Here is a 14,433-nt window from a genome sequence, read left to right on the forward strand (position 1 = left end):
CATGGATGAACTTTGAGGATGTTATGCTAAGTGAAATAAGCCGGTCACAAAAAGACAAATACTGTATGATTCCATTTCCATGAGTGATCAAAATCATAAAGTGTAATGGTGGTTGCCAGGGGCTGGGGGGAGGGGAGAATGGGGAGGTATTGTTTAATAGGTACAGAGTTTCAGTTTCAAGAAAAGTTATGGAGATTGATGATGGTGATGGTTGCACAGCAATGTGAATGTGTTTAATACCACTGAACGGTACAGTTAGAAATAATTAAGACGGTAAATATCACATTATGTGTATTTTACCACAATTTAAAAAAAAGAAGAGGGTTTCCCTGGTGGCACAGTGGTTAAGAATCTGCCTGCCGATGCAGGGAACATGGGTTTGAGCCCTGGTCCGGGAAGATCCCACATGCCACAGAGCAGCTAAGCCCATGCGCCACAACTACTGAGCCTGCGCTCTAGAGCCCGTGAGCCACAACTACTGAAGCCCGTGCGCCTAGAGCCCGTGCTCTGCAACAAGAGAAGCCACCGCAACGAGAAGCCCACGCACCACAACGAAGAGTAGCCCCCCGCTTGCCGCAACTAGAGAAAGCCCGTGTGCAGCAACGAAGACCCAACACAGCCAAAAAAATTTAAAAAATAAATAATTTTTTAATAAAAGAAGAAGAAGAAAAGAAAAAGCCTCCCAGTGAGCTGACTAATTTCCTGGATTTTAGCCTGGTTGAAATCTCTTGGTCTCTCCCTTTCACTCTCAAATTCTTTCTTTTTGATATGAGGGAACACTTAATAATTCTCAATATGTAAAAGGAATAATGAAGCTAAAGTGTTGAAAAGTTGGCAGAAGGAATATGTTTTCAGCTCATTCAGCTTTGCTCACACAATTGCCTTTCTCTCTTAGCTCCTCTCTACAGAGAATGACTTCAGAAGAATTGTCCACATGGTTTTCCAAATAAGATGGCAGCCTCCCAGCCAAATCCCTTGTGAAAAAAAGACCACCGTATTTTGTTTTGACCTTCAAGATGAGCCAGTACTGCTCTTCCCGGAAGGCCAGGGGAACTTTCACATCTTTCCACCTAATTTGCACAACTTTTGCAATGTTGAAATGTGCATAATTGGGAACTAGGGCTGGCTTTGCATTTTTGGAGTAAAGAGGAGTTTTTCAAAACCCAACGGTCACATAACTTTAAGCAATAAATGCTCCAGCAAACAGGGTTTTAAATTAGAACCGCTGGCTGAAAGGTCAACATTGCATTCTTGGCCAGTGACTTAATTTTCACTTTAATGCAATGAAAATAAACCTTTAGAAGGAAATGCCACCACTTTTCCCCCAAAGATTCTTAAAGCTCTTAGGCACATTCAGAAAGAGCTTCCCAGAACCGTCTTTTTTATATGCAGTAAAGGGGATAGGAATAGACTGGATAATAAATCTACAGGTAAGAATTTCTTTTTAATCTCGTGGTGTCCAGAGGTTTCAGTTTCTAACCACTGCCCTCCAGAGCATCTTTTAAGCACAGCGAGGCTGACTGCGCTGCTTTATCCTTATTTTACCTGTTGGGCAGGAACATCTTGTCTCTGGATTTAGACCCTGAGCCCCTTGGGGGCAGCACCAAGCCTCACATCTCTCTCTAGCCTTCTCTGTGCATCTCACATGGGGTTATGCTCTTGGGAGGGGCTCAAAGATATTTTCTGATCCAATGAGTCATGGGAGCTTTTCCTTAGCTACTAAGTCATCAAATGCCTAAAGCAGGGATTGTCGTCCCGGGCTCATGGCTCTCTAAGGGCTGGCTGTTGGGCTTCAGGAGAGGCAGGAACTCCCCGGTTTTATGCAAAAATGCCCAGCGCTCTGTGTCTCCCCTGTTGGGCCTCCATGGATATGAGGAGTGGGTCCTCTGGCTGTCGGCAGAATGGCCGCTTGGGAAGGATGAGGCTTGACTCTGCACGTGGGGAGAGCCGCGGTAGGAAGCCCATTTGGCTGTGGGTCCCCGCCGGTTTTCCAATCCAGCACCTCCAGCAATGAAACTGACAGATAAGTGGACCCTCTCATGTGTATTTTCCACATGGCTCAGGACTTGCAGGGAGAGGGATGTGATTACCAGCCCCAAGACCTAGCACTGGGCCTGGCACACAGCAGGAGCTCATTAATATTCTTTGAATGAATAAGGGAATGAATGGACCCATGGTCACACCAGCAGAGAGAGAGGGCCATGAAGAACTGGAACCAGGGCAGAAGATTGGGAAGAGTGCGGTGGGACAGTGGGGTAAAGTTTTGCAATGCAGTATACAAGTTAATAAGGACGGGCCTCAGTGGAGGCGGGGCGGCCATGGGCAATGTGAGGACCTGGGAGCCTGAGGCCACCAGAGGGGGCTGATGGTGAGGGGCACATAAAGCCTGAGGCCACACAGATGAGTGACCAGGAGATGATGTCTGAGCCAGGCGGGGGAGCCAGCTTGCTAGCTGGGTGAAAGAAGCACGGGGAGGATGGTCTTGAAGGTAGAGGAGTAAAATCAGTGCTGGAAGAGCTGTACCAACAAAGCCCAAGGGGCTCAGCAGGGGAGAGAGTCTTCTAGGGGGACAGTGGGTGAGAAAAGTGGTCCTGGAGGTGATGGGCTGGCCTGGGAGATGGGCTTTTTTTTTTTTTCCCCAGCATTTTATTTCTTTATTTTTATTTAAAAAAATTTTATTGGAGTATGTCTTTTTTATATCTTTATTGGAGTATAATTGCTTTGCAATGTTGTGTTAGTTTCTGCTGTACAACAGAGTGAATCAGCTATATGTGTACATATATTCCCATGTCCCCTCCCTCTGGAGCCTCCCTCACGCCCTCCCTATCCCACCCCGCTAAGTCATCACAAAGCACCGAGCTGATCTCCCTGTGCTATGCGGCTGCTTCCCACTAGCTACCTGTTTTACATCTGGTAGTGTATATATGTCCATGCTACTCTCTCACTTCGTCCCAGCTTACCCTTCCCCCTCCCCGTGTCCTCCAGTCCATTCTCTACATCTGTGTCTTTATTCCTGTCCTGCCCCTAGGTTCTTCAGAACCTTTTTTTTTCTTAGATTCCATATATATGCATTAGCATACGATATTTGTTTTTCTCTTTTTTTTTCTTTTATCCAACCATGTCATGGTATTGAAAGAACAAGAGATATTCCCAAAAGACTGCTTTAGAGAACAGAAACAAAATACAAGAAATACTAACAAATAAGGGCCGAATTATTCCCTTATATAGCCAATAATTCTTTGCAGAGCATATAACTTAACAAAAATAACATGTATTTTCTAATTCCCGGTGGACACTATGTTAATCTGATAATTATTTTGCCCCTAACTAGTCCACTGAAGTGTTTATGGAGGCTAAGATGATATTAAAATAATTTCATTGTGAACTTTTTTTTTTACATCTTTATTGGAGTATAATTGCTTTACAATGGTGTGTTAGTTTCTGCTTTATAACAAAGTGAATCAGTTATACATATACATATGTTCCCATATCTCTTCCCTCTTGCGTCTCCCTCCCTCCCACCCTCCCTATCCCACCCCTCCAGGCGGTCACAAAGCACCAAGCTGATCTCCCTGTGCTACGCGGCTGCTTCCCACTAGCTACCTATTTTACGTTTGGTAGTGTATATATGTCCATGCTACTCTCTCACTTCGTCCCAGCTTACCCTTCCCCCTCCCCATATCCTCAAGTCCATTCTCTAGTAGGTCTGTGTCTTTATTCCTGTCTTACTCCTAGGTTCTTCATGACATTTTTTTCCCTTAAATTCTATATATATGTGTTAGCATACGGTATTTGTCTTTCTCTTTCTGACTTACTTCACTCTGTATGACAGACTCTAGGTCTATCCACCGCATTACAAATAGCTCAATTTCGTTTCTTTTTATGGCTGAGTAATATTCCATTGTACATATATGTGCCACATCTTCTTTATCCATTCATCCGATGATGGACACTTAGGTTGTTTCCATCTGCCGGCTATTGTAAATAGAGCTGCAACGAACATTTCGGTACATGACTCTTTTAATTATGGTTTTCTCAGGGTATATGCCCAGTAGTGGGATTGCTGGGTCGTATGGTAGTTCTATTTGTAGTTTTTTAAGGAACCTCCATACTGTTCTCCACAGTGGCTGTATCAATTTACATTCCCACCAGCAGTGCAAGAGGGTTCCCTTTTCTCCACACCCTCTCCAGCATTTATTGTTTCTAGATATTTTGATGATGGCCATTCTGACTGATGTGAGATGATATCTCATTGTAGTTTTGATTTGCATTCCTCTAATGATTAATGATGTTGAGAATTCTTTCACGTGTTTGTTGGCAGTCTGTATATCTTCTTTGGAGAAATGTCTATTTAGGTCTTCTGCCCATTTTTGAATTGGGTTGTTTGTTCTTTTGTTATTGAGCTGCATGAGCTGCTTATAAATTTTGGAGATTAATCCTTTGTCAGTTGCTTCATTTGCAAATATTTTCTCCCATTCTGAGGGTTGTCTTTTGGTCTTGTTTATGGTTTCCTTTGCTGTGCAAAAGCTTTGAAGTTTCATTAGGTCCCATTTGTTTATTTTTGTTTTTATTTCCATTTCTCTAGGAAAATTTCGTTCTCTAGGAGCATTTCGTTCTCAAGATTGCTTTGGTTATTCAGGGTCTTTTGTGTTTCCATACAACTTGTGAAAGTTTTTGTTCTAGTTCTGTGAAAAATGCCAGTGGTAGTTTGATAGGGATTGCATTGAATCTGTAGATTGCTTTGGGTAGTAGAGTCATTTTCACAATGTTGATTCTTCCAATCCAAGAATATGGTATATCTCTCCATCTATCTGTATCATCTTTAATTTCTTTCATCAGTGTCTTATAATTTTCTGCATACAGGTCTTTTGTCTCCCTAGGTAGGTTTATTCCTAGATATTTTATTCTTTTTGTTGCAATGGTAAATGGGAGTGTTTTCTTGACTTCACTTTCAGATTTTTCATCATTAGTGTATAGGAATGCCAGAGATTTCTGTGCATTAATTTTGTATTCTGCTACTTTACCAAATTCATTGATTAGCTCTAGTAGTTTTCTGGTAGCATCTTTAGGATTCTCTATGTATAGTATCATGTCATCTGCAAACAGTGACAGGTTTACTTCTTCTTTTCCGATTTGGATTCCTTTTATTTCCTTTTCTACTCTGATTGTTGTGGCTAAAACTTCCAAAACTATGTTGAATAAGAGTGGTGAGAGTGGACAACCTTGTCTTGCTCCTGATCTTAGTGGAAATGCTTTCAGTTTTTCACCATTGAGGACGATGTTGGCTGTGAGTTTGTCATATATGGCCTTTATTATGTTGAGGAAAGTTCCCTCTATGCCTACATTCTGCAGGGTTTTTATCATAAATAGGCGTTGAATTTTGTCGAAAGCTTTCTTTGCATCTATAGAGATGATCCTATGGTTTTTCTCCTTCAATTTGTTAATATGGTGTATCACATTGATTGATTTGCGTATATTGAAGAATCCTTGCATTCCTGGAATAAAACCCACTTGATCATGGTGTATGATCCTTTTAATGTGCTGTTGGATTCTGTTTGCTAGTATTTTGTTGAGGATTTTTGCATCTATGTTCATCAGTGATACTGGCCTGTAGTTTTCTTTCTTTGTGACATCTCTGTCTGCTTTTGGTATCAGGGTGATGGTGGTCTCGTAGCATGAGTTTGGGAGTGTTCCTCCCTCTGCTATAGTTTGGAAGAGTTTGAGAAGGATAGGTGTTAGCTCTTCTCTAAATGTTTCATAGAATTCCCCTGTGAAGCCATCTGGTCCTGGGCTTTTGTTTGTTGGAAGATTTTTAATCACAGTTTCAATTTCAGTGCTTGTGATTGGTCTGTTCATATTTTCTATTTCTTCCTGATTCAGACTTGGCACATTGTGCATTTCTAAGAATTTGTCCATTTCTTCCAGGTTGTCCATTTTATTGGCATAGAGCTGCTTGTAGTAATCTCTCATGATCTTTTGTACTTCTGCAGTGTCAGTTGTTACTTCTCCTTTTTCATTTCTAATTCTATTGATTTGAGTCTTCTCCCTTTTTTTCTTGATGAGTCTGGCTAATGGTTTATCAATTTTGTTTATCTTCTCAAAGAACCAGCTTTTAGTTTTATTGATCTTTGCTATCATTTCCTTCATTTCTTTTTCATTTATTTCTGATCTGATTTTTATGATTTCTTTCCTTCTGCTAACTTTGGGGTTTTTTTGTTCTTCTTTCTCTAATTGCTTTAGGTACAAGGTTAGGTTGTTTATTCGAGATGTTTCCTGTTCCATAAGATAGGATTGTATTGCTATAAACTTCCCTCTTAGAACTGCTTTTGCTGCATCCCATAGATTTTGGGTCATCGTGTCTCCATTGTCATTTGTTTCTAGGTATTTTTTTATTTCTTCTTTGATTTCTTCAGTGATCACTTCGCTATTAAGTCGTGTATTGTTTAGCCTCCATGTGTTTCTATTTTTTACAGATCTTTTTCTGTAATTGATATCTAGTCTCATAGCGTTGTGGTCGGAAAAGATACTTGATACGATTTCAATTTTCTTAAATTTACCAAGGCTTGATTTGTGACCCAAGATATGATCGATCCTGGATAATGTTCCATGAGCACTTGAGAAAAATGTGTATTCTGTTGTTTTTGGATGGAATGTCCTATAAATATCAATTAAGTCCATCTTGTTTAATGTATCATTTAAAGCTTGTGTCTCCTTATTTATTTTCATTTTGGATGATGTGTCCATTGGTGAAAGTGGGGTGTTAAAGTCCCCTACTATGAATGTGTTACTGTTGATTTCCCCTTTTATGGCTGTTAGTACTTGCCTTATGTATTGAGGTGCTCCTATGTTGGGTGCATAAATATTTACAATTGTTATATCTTCTTCTTGGATCGATCCCTTGATCATTATGTAGTGTCCTTCTTTGTCTCTTCTAATAGTCTTTATTTTAAAGTCTATTTTGCCTGATATGAGAATTGCTACTCCAGCTTTCTTTTGGCTTCCATTTGCATGAAATATCTTTTTCCATCCCCTCACTTTCAGTCTGTATGTGTCTCTAGGTCCGAAGTGGGTCTCTTGTAGACAGCAAATATATGGGTCTTGTTTTTGTATCCATTCAGCCAATCTGTGTCTTTTGGTGGGAGCACTTAGTCCATTTACATTTAAGGTAATTATCGATATGTATGTTCCTATTCCCATTTTCTTAATTGTTTTGAGTTCATTATTGTAGGTCTTTTCCTTCTCTTGTGTTTCTTGCCTAGGGAAGTTCCTTTAGCATTTGTTGTAAAGCTGGTTTGGTGGTGCTGAACTCTCTCAGCTTTTGCTTGTCTGTAAAGATTTTAATTTCTCCATCAAATCTGAATGAGATCCTTGCTGGGTAGAGTAATCTTGGTTGCAGGTTTTTCTCCTTCATCACTTTAAATATGTCCTGCCAGTCCCTTCTGGCTTGCAGAGTTTCTGCTGAAAGATCAGCTGTTAACCTTTTGGGGATTCCCTTGTATGTTATTTGTTGTTTTTCCCTTGCTGCTTTTAATATTTTTTCTTTGAATCTAAGTTTTGATAGTTTGATTAATATGTGTCTTGGCGTGTTTCTCCTTGGTTTTTACTTGTATAGGACTCTCTGCATGCGCTTCCTGGACTTGATAGACTATGTCCTTTTCCATATTAGGGAAGTTTTCAACAATAATCTCTTCAAATATTTTCTCAGTCCCTTTCTTTTTCTCTTCTTCTTCTGGCACCCCTATAATTCGAATGTTGGTGCGTTTGATGTTGTCCCAGAGGTCTCTGAGACTGTCCTCAGTTCTTTTCATTCTTTTTTCTTTATTCTGCTCTGCAGTAGTTATTTCCACTGTTTTATCTTCCAGGTCACTTATCCATTCTTCTGCCTCAGTTATTCTGCTATTGATTCCTTCTAGAGAATTTTTAATTTCATTTATTGTGTTGTTCATCATTGTTTGTTTGCTCTTTAGTTCTTCTAGGTCCTTGTTAAATGTTTCTTGCATTTTCTCTATTCTATTTCCAAGATTTTGGATCATCTTTACTATCATTATTCTGAATTCTTTTTCAGGTTGACTTCCTATTTCCTCTTCATTTGTTAGGTCTGGTGGGTTTTTACCTTGCTCCTTCAACTGCTGTGTGTTTTTCTGTCTTCTCATTTTCCTTATCTTACTGTGTTTGGGGTCTCCTTTTTGCAGGCTGCAGGTTCGTAGTTCCCATTGTTTTTGGTGTCTGTCCCCAGTGGCTAAGGCTGGTTCAGTGGGTTTTGTAGGCTTCCTGTTGGAGGGGACTAGTGCCTGTGTTCTGGTGGATGAGGCTAGATCTTGTCTTTCTGGTGGGCAGGTCCACGTCTGGTGGTGTGTTTTGGAGTGCCTGTGGACTTATTATGATTTTAGGCAGCCTCTCTGCTAATGGGTGGGGTTGTGTTCCTGTCTTGCTAGTTGTTTGGCATAGGATGTCCAGCACTGTAGTTTGCTGGTCGTTGAGTGAAGCTGGGTGCTGGTGTTGAGATGGAGATCTCTGGGATATTTTCACCGTTTGATATTATGTGGAGCTGGGAGGTCTCTTGTGGACCAGTGTCCTGAGCTTGGCTCTCCCACCTCAGAGGCACAGCACTGACTCCTGGCTGCTGCACCAAGAGCCTTTCATCCACACGGCTCAGAATAAAAGGGAGAAAAAGTAGAAAGAAAGAATTAGGAGAAGTAGAAACAGAGAAAGAAAGAAAGAAAGGAGGGAGGGAGGGAGGAAGGGAGGAAGGAAGGAAGGAAGGAAGAAAAAAAGAGAGAAAGAAGATAAAGCAAAATAAAATAAAGTAAGGTAAAATATAATAAAGTTATTAAAATAAAAAAATAATTATTAAGAGAAAAAAATTTAAAAAACAAACAAAACACAGATGGATAGAACCCTAGGACAAATGGTGGAAGAAAAGCTATACAGTCAAAATCTCACACAGAAGCATCCACATACACACTCACAAAAAGAGGAAAAGAGGAAAAAAATCATAAATCTTGCTCTCGAAGTCCACCTCCTTAATTTGGGATGATTGGTTGTCTATTCAGGTATTCCACAGGTGCAGGTACATCAAGTTGATTGTGGAGCTTTAATCCGTTGCTCCTGAGGCTGCAGGGAGAGATTTCCCTTTCTCTTCTTTGTTCTCACAGCTCCCAGGGGCTCAGCTTTGGCCCCGCCTCTGCGTGTAGGTCGCTGGAGGGCGTCTGTTCTTCGCTCAGACAGGATGGGGTTAAAGGAGCAGCTGACTGGGGGCTCTGGCTCACTCAGGCCGTGGGGAGGGAGGGGCATGGAGGGTGGGGTGAGCCTGCGGCGGCAGAGGCCAGCATGACGTTGCGCCGGCGTGACGTCGCGCCGGCGTGACGTTGCACCAGCCTGAGGCGCGCTGTGCGTCCTTCCGGGGAAGTTGTCCCGGGATTCCGGGACCCTGGCAGTGGCGGGCTGCACAGGCTCCCCGGAAGAGGGGTGTGGATAGTGACCTGTGCTCGCACACAGGCTTCTTGGCGGCGGCAGCAGCAGCCTTAGCGTCTCCCGCCCGTCTCTGGGTTCCGCGCTTTTAGCCGCGGCTTGCGCCCGTCTCTGGAGCTCCTTTTAGCAGCGCTCTGAATCCCCTCTCCTCGCGCACCAGGAAACAAAGAGGTAAGAAAAAGTCTCTTGCGTCTTCGGCAGGTCCAGACTTTCCCCCGGACTCCCTCCCGGCTAGCCGTGGTGCACTAACGCCCTGCAGGCTGTGTTCACGCAGCCAACCCCAGTCCTCTCCCTGCGCTCCGACCGAAGCCCGAGCCTCAGCTCCCAGCCCCCGCCGGCCCCGGCGGGTGAGAAGACAAGCCTCTCAGGCTGGTGAGTGCTGGTCGGCACGATCCTCTGTGCGGGAATCTCTCCGCTTTGCCCCCCGCACCCCTGTGGCTGCGCTCTCCTCCGCGGCCCCGAAGCTTTCCCCCTCTGCCACCCGCAGTCTCCGCCCGCGAAGGGGCTTCTAGTGTGTGGGAACCTTTCCTCCTTCACGGCTTCCTCCCACTGGTGCAGGTCCCGTCCCTGTTCTTTTGTCTCTGTTTATTCATTCTTCTTTTGCCCTACCCAGGTACGTGGGGGATTTCTTGCCTTTTGGGAGGTCTGAGGTCTTCTGCCAGCGTTGAGTAGGTGTTCTGTAGGAGTTGTTCCACGTGTAGATGTATTTCTGGTGTATCTGTGGGGAGGAAGGTGATCTCCGCGTCTTACTCTTCCGCCATCTTCCCGAAAGCCTCTGTTTTTCTCTTTCTGACTTACTTCATTCTGTATGACAGTCTATAGGTCCATCCACCTCACTACAGATAACTCAATTTCATTTCTTTTTATACCTGAGTAATATTCCATTGTGTATATGTGCCACATCTTCTTTATCCATTCATCTGTTGATGGACATTTAGGTTGCTTCCATGTCCTGGCTATTGTAAATAGAGCTGCAATGAACATTGTAGTACATGACGCTTTTTGAATTATGGTTTTCTCAGGGTATATGCCCAGTAGTGGGATTGCTGGGTCATACGGTAGTTCTGTTTTTATTTTTTTAAGGAACTCCATACTGTTCTCCATAGTGTATTGGAGTATAGTTTATTTACAATGTTGTGTTAGTTTCAGGTGAATGTGAGATGGGCTTTGATGGATGGGTGGCTGGAGATGTGGACTGAGCTAGTTGAACTCTCAAGCTCCACCACGCCCCCCCCCCCCCCCCCCCCCCCCCCCCCCAGCTCTGGCAATCTCCATCTGACAAGTTATGCCTGAAACTAGGCCAATCCCTTATAACCGGGAAGCAGCCCAGAACTGAGTTTCCTTTAGACAACATGCCAGGAGTCAGAGGCTGCGGGCCTGGGCAGAGTGGCTGTGGAGGCCGCCCTGCCTCTACGTTCTCTATGTTCTGTGCCATCACAGGGGCTGGGGGTATTCAGCTTGCACTGCATGTGCCCTGAGATGACATTCCAAATGATAATCTCCCCGTCGCAGCTGGAGGTGGCAAGGAGAATAGGCGGGCATTGAGCTACACAGAGGATGTCCTCTTTTTGCCCGTGGTTCTGGGAAAGAGAGAGAGAGACAGAGAGGGACAGAGTAAGAAATCCAGTCCCCAGTCACCCACAGCTCGCTCCCCTTCATTGGATGCCTAAGACAGAGGAGACAGAGGGGCCCCTCCTGTGGCTGCCCCCCATTAAGGACTCTTGCGGAACCTGGTGGCCCGGCCCAGTCCAGGGGGTCAGGGGCATCCCTCCAGGTAGGAGTCTGCTTGCAGGTCAGCCAGAGAGGTGCTGCATCTCCTTGGGTCAGTTTTATCACCTTCCCCAGGGAGGTGTTACTCCTAGCAGCTTCCTTACCTCCCCATAATGCTGGCAAGGAGGTTATTCACAAGGAACCCTCTTCGGGGCTGAAATCTTGATGGTAATGTGACAATGGAACCCAAGCAGTGGCCAAGGGGGTCTGGCCTCCCAAAAGCCCCAGGTCTAAATTCCGGGGTGTGGAGTCCCTCAACTCAATTCCTCCAGGGCTCCCATCTGCCCTGCACTGTGGCTTACAAGTGCTGTTAGGAATTGGAATTGCCTATTCTCCTTGAAAGGAGGATTTAGGTATATGGATCCTTAAGAAAGATAAGAAACGAAATGAAAATGTTTTTGTTTTTGAGACCAGTGCTGCAGAGTTCAAAGAGTCCCTGGCCATTATCCTTTCAACTTTCTCAGTGGGGTACAGTTTCTTTGTGAAAAGAATTGGTTTCTCCCGGGGCTGTAAAGATCTTTCTCCCTTGCCCTCAGGTACTTCCCACAGAGAGTCCCTTGAGGACCTATCCCGTGGTCACCTAAGAAGCCCCTTCTGCTTGAAAGCGGCTGGGAAGACGGGGGGGTAGGACAGTTGGAAAAGAGCAAGTCAGTGGCCCTCTCCTCCCCACGATCGTCTGTCTCCAAATCTTGCCTCCTTCTGAAATCTGTGAGCGCTTGTGTCTGGGCTTCTCCTTCCCTGGTCCCACTGCCTGCGGAATGAAGTTTACGTGCCTTGGCACGGCTTTCAGGTTCTGATTAGCTTTCCAAGCTCACTTCCCTCCTGTACCTGGTCCTCCAGCCCCTCAAAATATTCATAGTCCTTCCAAACAACATGCTTCTCAGGACATCCAGACTTGGTTCACGCTCTCCTCCTTTCCCCTCATCTAGACTGCCTTTCCCTACCTTGGCCTCCCAGAAAAATCGTAGTAATCTTTTAATATCCTGTACAGTGTTAGAGCAAAAGTTAGTAGTTCCCACCTTGGGGTTTCTCCAGCATTTTATATTATTATTAAAACATTATTACATTAACTAATACATTATTATATCATCTGTGGCATCGTATGGTGATTACTTCCTTAGTTTACCTCCTTGCCAGTCTGTGAGATTCTGGGCCGGGAATCACATTCTTTCATGTTTGTATTTTCTGTGCCTACCCACTAAGGATGGCACTATGTCCGTGCTTGATAAATAGGGGGTTGAAAGAATTGATAAGTGACTGAAAAAACATTTGAATGAACTAACACTTCACTGACTCTTGCATGACTTCTGCCCTTGCAATGGCCATGGCTTTCCTGGGGACATTTTCTGCAAATTCTGTTCTTTCACTCAACAATCACTCATCCAGTGCTTCCCTGGTGGCGCAGTGGTTGACAGTCCGCCTGCCGATGCAGGGGACACGGGTTCGTGCCCCAGTCCGGGAGGATCCCACATGCCGCGGAGCGGCTGGGCCCGTGAGCCATGGCCGCTGAGCCTGCGCGTCCAGAGCCTGTGCTCCGCAAGGGGAGAGGCCACAACAGTGAGAGGCCCGCGTACCGCAAAAAAACAAAAAAACCCGAAAAAACAGTCACTCATCTGCAAACTCCATGAAGGCAGGGATCGTGTGATGACCACTTTGCTCGTCACTAATGGAAGCATATTAGTTGGGCAGCTACTATAAACCAGGCCCTGAGCTACATCCCGGGAATACAGTGGAGAAAACAGACAAGGCCTGTCTTCATTGAGTTTGTATTCTAGTGACTTGTGGCTTTTGGAATGTTTACAGAGGCATAAGGTACGGTTGGGTGGTGGGAAATGGTTGTGCACAATGACCTTCCTTTCTTACTGCTTGTCTTCATGGCTTGACATCCAGACAGTTTTGAGGGAGATCATTCAACCCTGGGAAGCTGTAGAAAGTTGGAGGCTAATAAGAATCGCAAGAAGTCCCCTGGTTATGAGCCCCTAACAAGCCACAGGGCAGCAGGAATGTCATCTGCTAGGTTCCCTGGCCACTCAAGGATGGCAGAGTGAATACATACAGTTTTGCATGCCAAGCAGAAGCAGGAAGTGGATGCTTCTTTGAAGAAAGTCACACGCGTCACATCCTGGGCTGCCATTCCTGCACTACAGGGCTCCAGGCTGAGCTCAAGGAGAACTGTGTGGATTTCCTCCTGGGCCTCCTGCCCCAGCCTGAACAAAGGCCATCACTCTTCCTGGAGCAGAGGCAGCTGCCTGGAGCTCAGTGCTCCTTACTCTACCTGGACCCCAATCATGAATCCCCCCACAGCAGAGGCTCTTGAGATGCTGTGACCACCCTAGGCAGGCCCAGAAGACTAGGGGTGAGCCCCAGGAGTGAAGGACATCCCCATCAAGTGTCACTGTTTGGGTGGAGAGTCGGACAGTGGACCGGGGCTCACCAAGTCATCCTGCCAGTGTGGCTATGGCTTCCGGAAGTGATGAAAGTCACAAGGTGTGTGCTGTATACAAAGCCAAACAGGAGATGTTGTACAAGCAGTAAAATGAGCTGCCAACACACTCACAATTTCAGAGAGAGGCGTTCGCACGTTTTACAGCCCTACCCCTCACCCCATCGGTGATGTAGATTTTTGAAATGTCAAAGCAAATTCCCCTAGTGCCAGTGGGAATAAAAAGCAATCCACTCCTGACGTTTGGGTGATTGCATTTCAGCAAATCATATGCCAACTGACAAGCTCTTCTCGGATGGTCTGCATAGTTTCGCCTCTGTAATAAGACCCATAGCTGATGCATGAGCTAAAACAAAAGCCATCAGCCCAGGAACCTGTAATACCAAAGGACAAATTCAATGCCAAGACCTCTCAGGCAGTCATGTCTCAAATCATCTGAGGATGCTAGGCTTAGGCTCTGACATACAGCATACTTTCAAATGAATAAAGAACTTACAATGTTTAAAGGCTTTGGAAATCCAGGACCACCCAGCAGAGCAAGCAGGGGACATAATATGCCACAGGTAGATTTAAAACGTAGTTGTAGTCAGCATTTTCATCTTCCCCTGTCTCTTAATCCCTTTTCCCATCTCTAAGCCGTAAAAAAAGATTTTTTTTTTCCACAGAGATGCTTATGGATGGCATTTCATCTCCTCTTCCCATTTAGAGAGGGACTACGGCATAAAGACAAGGTGGGAGGAAAATCCAGT

The 14,433-nt window shown here is 44.7% G+C and overlaps 1 protein-coding gene across 1 annotated transcript in view; it reads right to left on the reverse strand.

Moving 5' to 3' along the window:
• LOC114888094 overlaps positions 1–14,433 on the reverse strand; it is a 57,289-nt gene that overhangs the window by 19,605 nt on the left and 23,251 nt on the right. Inside the window, 2 exon segments of the mRNA XM_029209963.1 lie at positions 10,886–11,051; positions 13,676–13,735. Coding sequence (XP_029065796.1) covers positions 10,886–11,051; positions 13,676–13,735 — 226 coding nt within the window.

The sequence above is a fragment of the Monodon monoceros genome, unplaced genomic scaffold (genome assembly GCF_005190385.1).
Source record: "Monodon monoceros isolate NGI ecotype Baffin Bay Population unplaced genomic scaffold, NGI_Narwhal_1 Super_Scaffold_8, whole genome shotgun sequence".
Taxonomy (NCBI): Eukaryota; Metazoa; Chordata; class Mammalia; order Artiodactyla; family Monodontidae; genus Monodon; species Monodon monoceros.